Source organism: Eleginops maclovinus, chromosome 5, assembly GCF_036324505.1.
Source record: "Eleginops maclovinus isolate JMC-PN-2008 ecotype Puerto Natales chromosome 5, JC_Emac_rtc_rv5, whole genome shotgun sequence".
Taxonomy (NCBI): Eukaryota; Metazoa; Chordata; class Actinopteri; order Perciformes; family Eleginopidae; genus Eleginops; species Eleginops maclovinus.
Window position 1 is genome coordinate 14597252 of NC_086353.1, and position 12561 is coordinate 14609812.

At 40.5% G+C, this 12561-nt stretch overlaps 1 protein-coding gene across 1 annotated transcript in view; it reads left to right on the forward strand.

Moving 5' to 3' along the window:
- The window catches only part of LOC134864780 (mucin-2-like), a 28395-nt gene extending 15993 nt beyond the window's left edge, over nt 1–12402 (forward strand). Inside the window, exons 13-27 of the mRNA XM_063884018.1 lie at nt 8–1819; nt 2550–2758; nt 2885–2949; nt 5265–5413; nt 5540–5677; nt 7534–7748; nt 8029–8093; nt 8351–8499; nt 8628–8995; nt 9364–9428; nt 9528–9673; nt 9786–10615; nt 10995–11059; nt 11156–11295; nt 11532–12402. Coding sequence (XP_063740088.1) covers nt 8–1819; nt 2550–2758; nt 2885–2949; nt 5265–5413; nt 5540–5677; nt 7534–7748; nt 8029–8093; nt 8351–8499; nt 8628–8995; nt 9364–9428; nt 9528–9673; nt 9786–10615; nt 10995–11059; nt 11156–11295; nt 11532–11632 — 4517 coding nt within the window. The 3' untranslated portion in view covers nt 11633–12402. The remainder of the gene's footprint in view (nt 1–7; nt 1820–2549; nt 2759–2884; nt 2950–5264; nt 5414–5539; nt 5678–7533; nt 7749–8028; nt 8094–8350; nt 8500–8627; nt 8996–9363; nt 9429–9527; nt 9674–9785; nt 10616–10994; nt 11060–11155; nt 11296–11531) is intronic.
- The last annotated feature ends 159 nt before the right edge of the window (nt 12403–12561 follow it).

Genomic DNA, 12561 nt, shown 5'->3' on the forward strand with positions numbered 1-12561 from the left:
TTTTCAGCTGTTTTGGCACCAACTCAACCCCCAACAACAGTTGCCCCTTCAACACCACAAGTCAACGCCACCTCACTTCCAGTCAACATCACCTCATCGCCAGTCAACCCAACATCATCACCAATCAGCATGACATCATCATTAAGTAACATCACCTCACAACCAGTCAACAAGACATCACCACCAGTCAAACCAACTTCACCATCAGTAAACATGACATCACCACTAGTCAACCATACATCACCAGTCAACCCATCTTCACCATCAGTCAACATGACATCACCACCACTCAACATGACATCACCACCACCCAACATTACGTCACCACCAGTCAACCCAACTTCCCCATCAGTAAACTTGACATCACCACCAGTCAACATGACATCACCAACAGTCAACATGACCTCCCCACCAGTCAACCCAACTTCACCATCAGTAAACATGACATCACCAGTCAACCCAACTTCACCATTAGCCAACATGACATCACCACCAGCCAACATTACGTCACCACCAGTCAACATTACATCACCACCAGTCAACCCAACTTCACCGTCAGACAACATCACATCACCAACAGTCAACATTACGTCACCACCAGTCAACATTACATCACCACCAGTCAACCCAACTTCACCGTCAGACAACATCACATCACCAACAGTCAACATTACGTCACCGCCAGTCAACCCAACTTCCCCATCAGTAAACTTGACATCACCACTAGTCAACATTACGTCCCCACCAGTCAACCCAACTTCACCATCAGTAAACATGACATCACCAGTCAACCCAACTTCACCATTAGCCAACATGACATCACCACCAGCCAACATGACATCACCACCAGCCAACATTACGTCACCACCAGTCAACCCAACTTCACCATCAGTAAACATGACATCACCAGTCAACCCAACCTCACCACCAGTCAACTTTACATCACCAGTCAACCCAACTTCACCATCAGCCAACATGACATCACCACCAGTCAACATTACTTCACCACCAGTCAACATGACATCAACATTCAACCCCACCTCACCACCAGTCGACATTACTTCAGCACCAGGTAATATGACCTCACCAGTCAACCCATCTTCACCATCCGTCAACATCACATCACCACCACTCAACATGACATCACCACCACCCAACATTACGTCCCCACCAGTCAACCCAACTTCACCATTAGCCAACATGACATCACCAACAGTCAACATTACGTCACCACCAGTCAACCCAACTTCACCATCAGTTAACATGACATCACCAGTCAACCCAACTTCACCATTAGCCAACATGACATCACCACCAGCCAACATTACGTCACCACCAGTCAACCCAAATTCACCATCAGTAAACTTGACATCACCAGTCAACCCAACCTCACCACCAGCCAACTTTACATCACCAGTCAGCCCAACTTCACCATCAGTAAACATGACATCACCAGTCAACCCAACTTCACCATTAGCCAACATGACATCACCACCAGCCAACATTACGTCACCACCAGTCAACCCAAATTCACCATCAGTAAACATGACATCACCACTAGTCAACTTAACATCACCAGTCAACCCAACCTCACCATCAGCCAACTTTACATCACCAGTCAACCCAACCTCACCACCAGTCAACTTAACATCACCAGTCAACCCAACCTCACCATCAGCCAACTTTACATCACCAGTCAACCCAACTTCACCGGCAGCCAACATGACATCACCACCGGTCAACATTACTTCACCACCAGTCAACATGACATCAACATTCAACCCCACCTCACCACCAGTCGACATTACTTCAACACTAGGTAATATGACCTCACCAGTCAATCCCACATCATCACCAGACAACCCAACATCATCGCCTCTTAACATGACTTCCCACCAAGTCAACATGACATCAGCACTCAATCCAACCTCCTTACCAGTTAACTATACTTTACCACCAGCCAATATGACATCAATATTCAACCCCACCTCATCACCAGTCAAAATTACTTAAGCAACAGCCAACTTTACTTTAGCACCAGCCAATATGACATCACTATTCAACCCCACCTCATCACCAGTCAAAATGACTTCAGCAACAGTCTACAGGACATCACCACCACTCAAACTCACATTATCACCAGTCAACATTACTTTAATGCCAGTCAATATGACACTACCACCAGTCAACATTAAGATGTCTTCACCAAAAGTAAACATAACCACACATCCTGGCAAACCGACCTCATCACCATTCAACATTACTTCACCGTCAACCACAATAATGGCTTTAGTCGGTAATTAAGGCTCAACCACAAAGAAAATATAGCTTTAAATTCAGTAAAATAACTTTAAATAATCTTATCAATTGTCAATGATGATGATGATGATTATATTTATGTATCTAGAATAACAGATACACCAAACATATGGGAATATTTATGTTTCCGTTGGACCTCTATGACTGACTGTAATTTCAAAATGTGTTCATGTGGCCTGTCTTGATGTAACGCTATATTAATATCCAATTTATATTTCTTTCATTTCAAGGTATTGCAAGCACTTCTTCGGCCACTGGAACATCTGCACCACCAAGCATCACAACTACAAGAGCACCAATTACAACTACAACCCCAACACCTACCAAACTTGAGCCGAAAATCAAGTTGGGATTTAAGATGCAACAAACTTTTACCCCACAACTTACAAACAAATCTTCACCAGCGTTCCTTGAATTAAAGGACAAAGTGACCACAGCAGTGAGTTCAAATACATTCTTTCTACAGTTTTTTCTATCTTCCAATATCCGGTCATATTGTATAAAAGGTGTAGCTGTATATTTATTTAGAAAGGTTATAATTTCTTTTAATAAAATTAATTCACAGCTCGACATGGTCTACTCAGAACAATATGGATCCAGCTTCAATCGAACTGTCATCAACAGCTTCAGGTATAAAACAATTGCTTGCTTTACATTTAAAAAATGCTTGTTCTTCTAAAGTACTGATTTCAATATAGTTTTTAATGGAAACAAAGAGGGATTTTTCGATTTTGTTTTTATTTATCTGTCAACAACAGTATCCTTACAAGTTATGGAGAGATAAAACAACCGTTTTGTTTCAAAATATATCAGGAATCCTTGTGTAGCATATACTGGCTCGTGTAGTTTTAATAATTATCTCTAATTATTAACGTAGTGTCACCAGCACTCTACGTAGCTATCAACTCGAAATATACCTTTAATAAAATACGTTAATACAACGATTTAATAAGGTCGGGGCACCACTCTCTAAAGAGAGAGAAAATGTATAGCTTTATTACTTTATATCAGTCTCATATTCTGAAAGTCAGAGTTTACTCGGTGAAGAGCAACTGATTTACCTCTCACACATAAAAACACATAAACAGTTTCTTTATAAATGAAACATTTCTTAACTAACCAAGATTATACAACACTAAAGAAAACATCTGATCATAGAATAATATGGATGCCAAATATAAGAAAGTAATGTTTACACAATAGTGAATCAGAGGGTTTGGACAAATACGGAAAGTATGGTTGAAACTCTTAACAGCTGAAAGATGCAGGAAACTATTTGGGGAATTTTATACTTTAATCTAACCTGAACTTAATTGCTTAAAATGAGCAAAACCCAAGTGTAGGGAATCGCTGTTGCCTTATGGATGGATGACCAGGTGGTTGTCGTGCTGGGGACTGATGTAGACAGTGTGCGGACGGGGGCCCTGGCAGAGGTGGCTGGGTTTAGCCAGCGGCATGCGTTCAGATGCTGCCTGGTTTCGGCCTGGACTTCCTCCCTCGTAGCGGCACAGTTTGGGGCCGGTTCTGTCGTGTGGCGGTGGACCTTGCGTCTCGCGACCACAGTGCAGCAATTCTCAATTGCGGGTCGGCACCTCTGGAAACTGGCGACGCGTTAGCATTGTTGTCTTCGGCCTCCAAGCATATGGCATATAATAGCTGGATCGTTCAAAGTCTTTAAGCACATCTTCTGTAGTCAACATTAGTTGCAAAGGTGGGAGTCCGTTGAAGTAAAGTATTCTAAGACTAAAGAATGTAACTTAAACTGAGAAGAATAAAGGAGGGAAGACAAAAGGAGTCTCCCTTGGGGGTCATCACAGGGTCTGGACCCGGGCTGATGAGAGGAGGAGGAGATAAGAGAGCATAAGAGCATGGAACAAGAGCATAAGAGCAAAAGAGGGTAAGAGAGTAAGAGCATAAGAGTAAGAGAGCATTTGAACGTTTGAATATGCTTTTGTAGTTTGAGAAAGGGGGTTGGTTGCACGTCATCCTCCTCCCAAGTAATCAAACTGATCAAAGTGAGTTTCCTTAAAAATGTACTTTGTTTATCTGCAAGACATGTTTTATTTGTCTAACTCTCCCATATCTGACATCTGCAATGTTTTAGCTTTTGATAAAGACTAAACACGATACAGATCGAAGGAAAATTACCTTAGTTACAAAGTAACTTGATTTTAACCAAATAACACAATTAAATCACCATCATGAAGCAACATGACGCAACATGAAATCATATAATTCTCATATATCAAAATGCATAGGTGCATACCTGCCAATCAAGGGTTTATGTAATAAAAGATGTCAACGTTAGGGTGGGAAAATGGAACTTATCACATGATGACTGTTGCTGCTTGTCATATCAAGGGTCTTGTGTATGACATTGTGGACGAGCCTGTCCTCTGGTTGAACTTGTGATACCACGGATACATTGACTCTTTGAGTAGACGAGCCATCTGATTGAACCCGTGACACCACGGATGCATTTGTCCTTTATTTCAACTTGTCAGATGATGCAGAAAATAGCATGCCCCTGGCATACAATGACAGTAGAAGTATAACATGGGATGTCGTTAATTTATTCTTTTCATCCTTCCTTTTACTACTACTTTACTGTCAATTGATCACCTCCGAGACTGTTGATCCTTTGTTTGAAATCTCCCCCCACCAACCGGGCGTCCGGATGAGGTGTCAAAAGGGCGGCAGTCATTGAACACTGAAGTTTTTGTTTACCTAATGGCAAAGCTCCTCTGTCGCTTTACAATGTCTGTGATGAAACTGGAGATCATTGTCTATCTATGTCCTTGTGATGTTTTGGCCATTCTGAGAGCTCCTCTCAGGTGTGCTTCACACTATACTTGTTATAGAGCCTTATTCAAACAACCATGAGCTTTATACCCAAATGACAATAAGGCATCAAAAATGACTTTTCAAAAATATTTGTGTTACAGTCAAGGATCTGTTGTGGTAGATGCTGAACTGATATTCAATGAAGTGAATACATTACCAAATGCTTCCTCTGTCGCTGGAACTTTGGTGACTGCCTCTTCCAGCTCCAACTTTTCTCTGAGTGTCAACACATCTTCTATTTCTGCAACAAGTAAGACTTAATGTTGAGTTGTGTAAATTGTAAATTGTTTTTGCAAGCTCATCAACTGAATATCTGATGAACATAATATATATTTAAAAACTACAGAATAACAAATTGTATACTTGTTATTTTCAGCTGTTTTGGCACCAACTCAACCCCCAACAACAGTTGCCCCTTCAACACCACAAGTCAACATCACCTCACTTCCAGTCAACATCACCTCATCGCCAGTCAACCCAACATCATCACCAATCAGCATGTCCTCAACATTAGGTAACATCACCTCACAACCAGTCAACATTACGTCACCACCAGTCAACCCAACTTCACCATTAGCCAACATGACATCACCACCAGCCAACATTACGTCACCACCAGTCGACCCAACTTCACCATCATTAAACATGACATCACCAGTCAACCCAACTTCACCATTAGCCAACATGACATCACCACTAGCCAACATTACGTCACCACCAGTCAACATTACGTCACCACCAGTCAACCCAACTTCACCGTCATTAAACATGACATCACCAGTCAACCCAACTTCACCACCAGTAAACATGACATCACCACCAGCCAACATTACGTCCCCACCAGTCACCCCAACTTCATCATCAGTAAACATGACATCACCAGTCAACCCGACTTCACCATTAGGCAACATGACATCACCACCAGCCAACATTACGTCCCCACCAGTCAACCCAACTTCATCATCAGTAAACATGACATCACCAGTCAACCCGACTTCACCATTAGCCAACATGACATCACCACCAGCCAACATTACGTCCTTACCAGTCAATCCAACTTCACCATTAGCCAACATGACATCACCAGTCAACCCAACTTCACCACCAGCCAACATGACATCACCACCAGTCAACCCGACTTCACCATCAGTAAACATGACATCACCACCAGCCAACATTACGTCACCACCAGCCAACCCAACTTCACCATCATTAAACATGACATCACCAGTCAACCCAACTTCACCACCAGCCAACATGACATCACCACCAGCCAACATTACGTCACCACCAGTCGACCCAACTTCACCATCATTAAACATGACATCACCAGTCAACCCAACTTCACCATTAGCCAACATGACATCACCACCAGCCAACATTACGTCACCACCAGTCAACATTACGTCCCCACCAGTCAACCCAACTTCACCGTCATTAAACATGACATCACCAGTCAACCCAACTTTACCATTAGTAAACATGACATCACCACCAGCCAACATTACGTCACCACCAGTCAACATTACGTCCCCACCAGTCAACCCAACTTCACCGTCATTAAACATGACATCACCAGTCAACCCAACTTCACCACCAGTAAACATGACATCACCACCAGCCAACATTACGTCCCCACCAGTCACCCCAACTTCATCATCAGTAAACATGACATCACCAGTCAACCCAACTTCACCATCAGTAAACATGACATCACCATTCAACCCAACTTCACCATCAGTAAACATGACATCACCATTCAACCCAACTTCACCATCAGCCAACACGACATCACCGCCAGCCAACATTACGTCACCACCATTCAACCCAACCTCACCACCAGCCAACTTTACATCACCAGTCATCCCAACTTCACCATCATTAAACATGACATCACCACCAGCCAACATTACGTCCCCACCAGTCAACCCAACTTCACCATCAGTAAACTTGACATCACCACTAGTCAACATGACATCACCATTCAACCCAACTTCACCATCAGCCAACATGACATCACCACCAGCCAACATTACCTCACCACCAGCCAACTTTACATCACTGGTCAATCCAACCTCACCACCAGTCAACATGACTTCACCACCAGTCACAACAATGCCCTTGCCTGGTAATGCATGTTCTCCCCAAAAGTATAAACTATATTTTTCATTAAATTATGTATTACTATACCACTAGTCACAAGTAATTATATGTTTTCATTTGATTTAAATGTACAGATACACCAAACATGTAGCAACAATGTATTTCATTATTGGACCTCTATTATTGACTGCAATTTCTATATACAGTACAGTAGCCTTTTTAAAAAATATATAATGTTGTATTTATTTCCCATAAATGTATAATTAGTTCAAGGTAATGCAAGTACTCAACCTGACACTGGAACATCGGCACCACCAAGCATCACAACTACAAGTTCTCCAACGACAACTACAACCCCAACACCTACCACAACAGAGCCAACAATTAAGTTGGGATTTAAGATGCAGCAAACTTTTACTCCACAACTTGCAAACAAATCCTCATCAGAGTTCATTGAATTAAAGAACAAAGTGAAAACAGCGGTAAGTTCATATGGATTATTTAAGTCGTCCACTATCAAATCATATTGTATAAAAAATGAAGTTGTATGAACATTAATGATGGTGTTTATTATATTGAACACTTAAATCTGAGATGGAGGTAAGAAATAGGCGTGCTATGATATTAGGGATCGTTCAGATGACCTGCAAGAGAAAACTTTGCTGCGCATGAACATTGATAAAAAAAAAACGAATCTCAAATGAAAACGTTCTTCCTTCATATTATGATATTTAAATGTTTTTCCATAAACCTCATTCACAGCTCGACAAGGTATATTCAGAACAATATGGATCCAGCTTCAATCGAACTGTCATCAACAGTTTCAGGTATAAAACAATTGCTTACCTTAAATTGTAAAAAGTGTGTTTTCATACTTGTCTGCTAATGAATTCCTTGTAGTTGTTAAAAGAAACAGAGAGGTGTTTTAAACTTTGTTTTTAATTGGTGTTATTAAATGGTTATGGTCAGAAACTTTTCAAAAAATTGCAAATGTTATTTTATTTAAAAATACATCAGTAATCCATGAAGCCATGGTTGAGCAACCTTTCAACCGAAATGTTTAAAAAACTTTTTTTGTGTACAGTCAAGGTTCCGTTGTGGTTGATGCGGAACTGAGATTCAATAAAGTGACAACATTGCCAAATGCCACGTCTGTGGTTTCTACTTTGGCGACTGCTTCTTCCAGCTCTAATTTTTCCCTCAATGTCAACACATCCTCTATTTCTGCAACAAGTAAGATGTAACATAATGCACAAAGGTCCAATTTTGTTCATTCTTATCGCAAGCACATACTGAATATGTGATGATAAGAATACATCCTTTAAAGGCATGATAACTCATTTGACAATTGTTATTTTCAGTTGTTTCAGTAGCTTCTACTGCAGCTCCTACTACAGCTGCCCCTGCAGCAGCTTCTACTGCAGCTCCTACCACAGCTGTCCCTGCTCCGGCTTCTACTGCAGCTCCTACTGCAGCTCCTACTGCGGACTCTACTACAGCTACCCCTGCTCCAGCTCCTACTACATCTGCCCCTACTGCTGCGCCTAAGTCAACTGCCGCTTCCACTGCTGCACCAGTTCCTTTACCTACGACCGCCTCAACAAATCCTACCACTTCCAGTGAGGGAACCCTTGGACTAAAGTTTAGTCTCAACCAAACATTTACAGCAGATCTCTCAGACTCATCCTCTACAGCATACCAGACCTTGGCTGCAGAAGTGGTCAAAGAGGTAAGATCAGATATAGGTATGCTTTTACTTAATTAAACACATTTATCTAATTCAATAAGCATCAGAGGATAAACAGTTTGTTGGAAATACATTGTATCATTATGCTACTAAATATTGATAAGGTCCTCCAGTGATGTCAATTTGTCCAGATCATTTCTGATTATGGAACCTTAAATCCAAATTGTTCCTTCATTATCATTCCTTAATTCCTCAATTTACCTATTTTCTAGTTTGCATGGTAAATTTTGTTAATGTTAACATATTGTGTTGCAGAACATTATTGGTACTACTTAATGTATAAATCCTACAAACCAGACAGAGCAAAACTTTACAATGCAAATGACAATATATAATATCGTTTCTTACAGCTCAACAGATTGTGTACAAATCTGTATGGACCAGATTTTGTTCGCTCTGTTGTTAACGCATTCACGTAAGAATTCATTTTTATTAAGTTGCTTATTTTTTCTGGGCATTTGCTAGTCACTTGCTTTAAAAAAAAAGTGTTGCTCTCTTTGTTTTTTCATTATAGGAGTGGCTCGGTGGTTGCAGACACAACCATTGTTTTTAAAGATACAGGCTCAGTTCCTTCATCAAGCACAGCAACTACACAACTCAGCAGTGCATTAACAAGCAACTCTACCTCCCTGAACATTATATCAGGCAGTGTTTCTGCAAGTAAGTAATTGGAAATGATCAATCACAATGTATTCATCTGGTTATCAATGCATTGACACTTCATGCATTTCACAGTGTGTTATTAATTGATAACCCATTTGTGTTGATACAGCTTCTTCTTCTACTGCTTCCACTGCCACACCTGCTGTTACTGCTGCTCCTACTGCAGCTCGTACTACAGCTGCCCCTACTGCAGCTCCTACTAAAGCTCCCACGGCAGCTCCTACTGCAGCTCCTACTGCAGCTCCTACTGCAGCTCCTACTGCGGCTCCCACGGCAGCTCCTACTGCAGCTCCTACTGCAGCTCCCACGGCAGCTCCTACTGCAGCTCCTACTGCAGCTCCCACGGCAGCTCCTACTAAAGCTCCCACTGCAGCTCCTACTAAAGCTCCCACTGCAGCTCCTACAAAAGCTCCCACTGCAGCTCCTACTAAAGCTCCCACTGCAGCTCCTACAAAAGCTCCCACTGCAGCTCCTACTAGAGCTCCCACTGCAGCTCCTACAAAAGCTCCCACTGCAGCTCCTACTAAAGCTCCCACTGCAGCTCCTACTAAAGCTCCCACTGCAGCTCCTACTAAAGCTCCCACTGCAGCTCCTACAAAAGCTCCCACTGCAGCTCCTACTAAAGCTCCCACTGCAGCTCCTACAAAAGCTCCCACTGCAGCTCCTACTAAAGCTCCCACTGCAGCTCCTACTAAAGCTCCCACTGCAGCTCCTACAAAAGCTCCCACTGCAGCTCCTACTAAAGCTCCCACTAAAACTCCCACTAAAGCTCCCACTAAAGCTCCTACTACTGCCACCACTGCAGCTCCTACTGATCCTCCAACATCCAGTGAGGGAACTCTTGGCCTTCAGTTTAGTCTCGACCAAACATTTACATCAGATCTTTCAGACTCATCATCAACTGCGTACAAGACTTTGGCTGCAACAGTGATCAGTGAGGTAAGATGCCTTAGCACTTTGATAGTGTACTGCAATGCAAGTTAGATTTGGAAAGATAAACATAAAAATTCTGGCAAACACTTAATATTTTTGATATTGTAAAAATTATCAAATGATCCCTACTATATTAAATTAAGTTAACATTTAAGGATATATACCAAAGTAATTAAATATCCTAGACATAAGAAAGCAGAAATGTACAAAACTGTCAATAATCCATACAGTAATCACTACATTATGTTGGAAGGTTTTTTTTCCAAGTTTGCCACTTCCCCTTAAGTAAAGTTGAACGCAGAGCATAGTGTGGTAAGCTACTTATATATGCTTGTGACCGTAGTTTGTATTTTTTATTGCAATTGACAGTAATGTTTTCTTTCAGGTAAACAAAGTGGCTCAAAAACTCTATGGAGGATCTTTCCTTCGCAGCATTCTTAACAAATTCACGTAAGACTTAAATTCAATCACCAAGTCTTTTTTGCGAGACATTTGCCCTTTTTACTCCCTTTCACTAAGTGTTGCTTTCTCTCTTTGTCACTGTAGGAGTGGATCAGTGAAAGCTGACATGACCCTTGTCTACAAAAATAAAACTTCAACTCCTACAGCAAGCATTGCATCTTCAGATTTCAGCACTGCGCTCAGCTCTTCTTCCCTGAATGTTATACAAGGCAGCGTTTCTGCACGTAAGTTGTTGTAAACTTTGATGTCAAACTATGAATTTAAGATGTAAATATTTAATCCTATTAAATAATGAAACACATATTGCAGTGTACTATTTGGGATTCTCTGGTGCATATTAAAGTTATATGAGGACTCAATATTTGGATGTAGCTTCCTTTTTAGCTTTTATTTCCTGCCTCAGAATTAAGCTTTAGTCCAGATAATAACACTGACTACAAACTTTGCATTAATATTTCAGAATCAACATCAACATCAAGCAGTCCCCCTCGTCCCACAACGGGTTCATTGGTTGTGTTTTCATTAACCCTGCTGGCTGTGGCACTGATGCTGACCAACTAATAACCAACATCAAAGGCAGATACACTTGGTTAAGAGCTTTTTGTATGCAATCAAGTGGGAAAAAAAGCAATGTATCAACAAACTGAAAGCAAAACATAACATGTGTACAAAATGGAATTTACCAATACAATGCGAAATGGTAAAAAGATGTGTACTGTGTGTGTAAAACATAACGTTTGTTCAGTATTTCATACATTTGATGTTACAATCAATTTTGATCAAGTAAATATATTTTTCTTTTATTTACAAAGAATTATCATTGAGATAAGTAATCAACAATGACATATTTGATACTTTTGTGGCTTTTTATAACTACACCTATAATTAGTTTTTTAAATGTTTCCTTTGTTATGCTATTTTTCACATTCCAACCCGAATGTTAAACTGTATAGAAGATAACGTAATAAATATTTATTTCCGATTAAACACATTGTAAGATCAAGCAAGACACACATTAAATTCAAAGCCACTGTTAATTGTGAGTGAAAGAAAAAGTGTGCAGGTGTTTTTGTAAAATGATCTTGATGATGAAGAATAATGATTTATATGACTTCTTAGGCAAACTGTCAGTGTAGGTAAACCATGACAGTCTTTCCCTTATCCAAACCATGCGTTTAGGTGGCCTAAAAACAGCACAGAAGAAAACAAAAATGTCATTTAAATAAAAATAGTTGTCATTGAATTGATTAACACAATTTCACTGTATGATTTTTAGAAGGGGAATAATAAATATGTGTATCTTTGTCAATCAATAAAGTATTTAAATTGTACCTTGGAAGTGATTATTTGTAATTCTTCTTTTTGTTTATTATAAAAATAGATTTAATTTTTAACATATATTATGTGAACAAGTGTATTTGGTCTATAATCCAAAGTGTCTCTTGTGTGTATGTCGCCCAAATTATTTGGCAGGAAATGAACCAAATGTC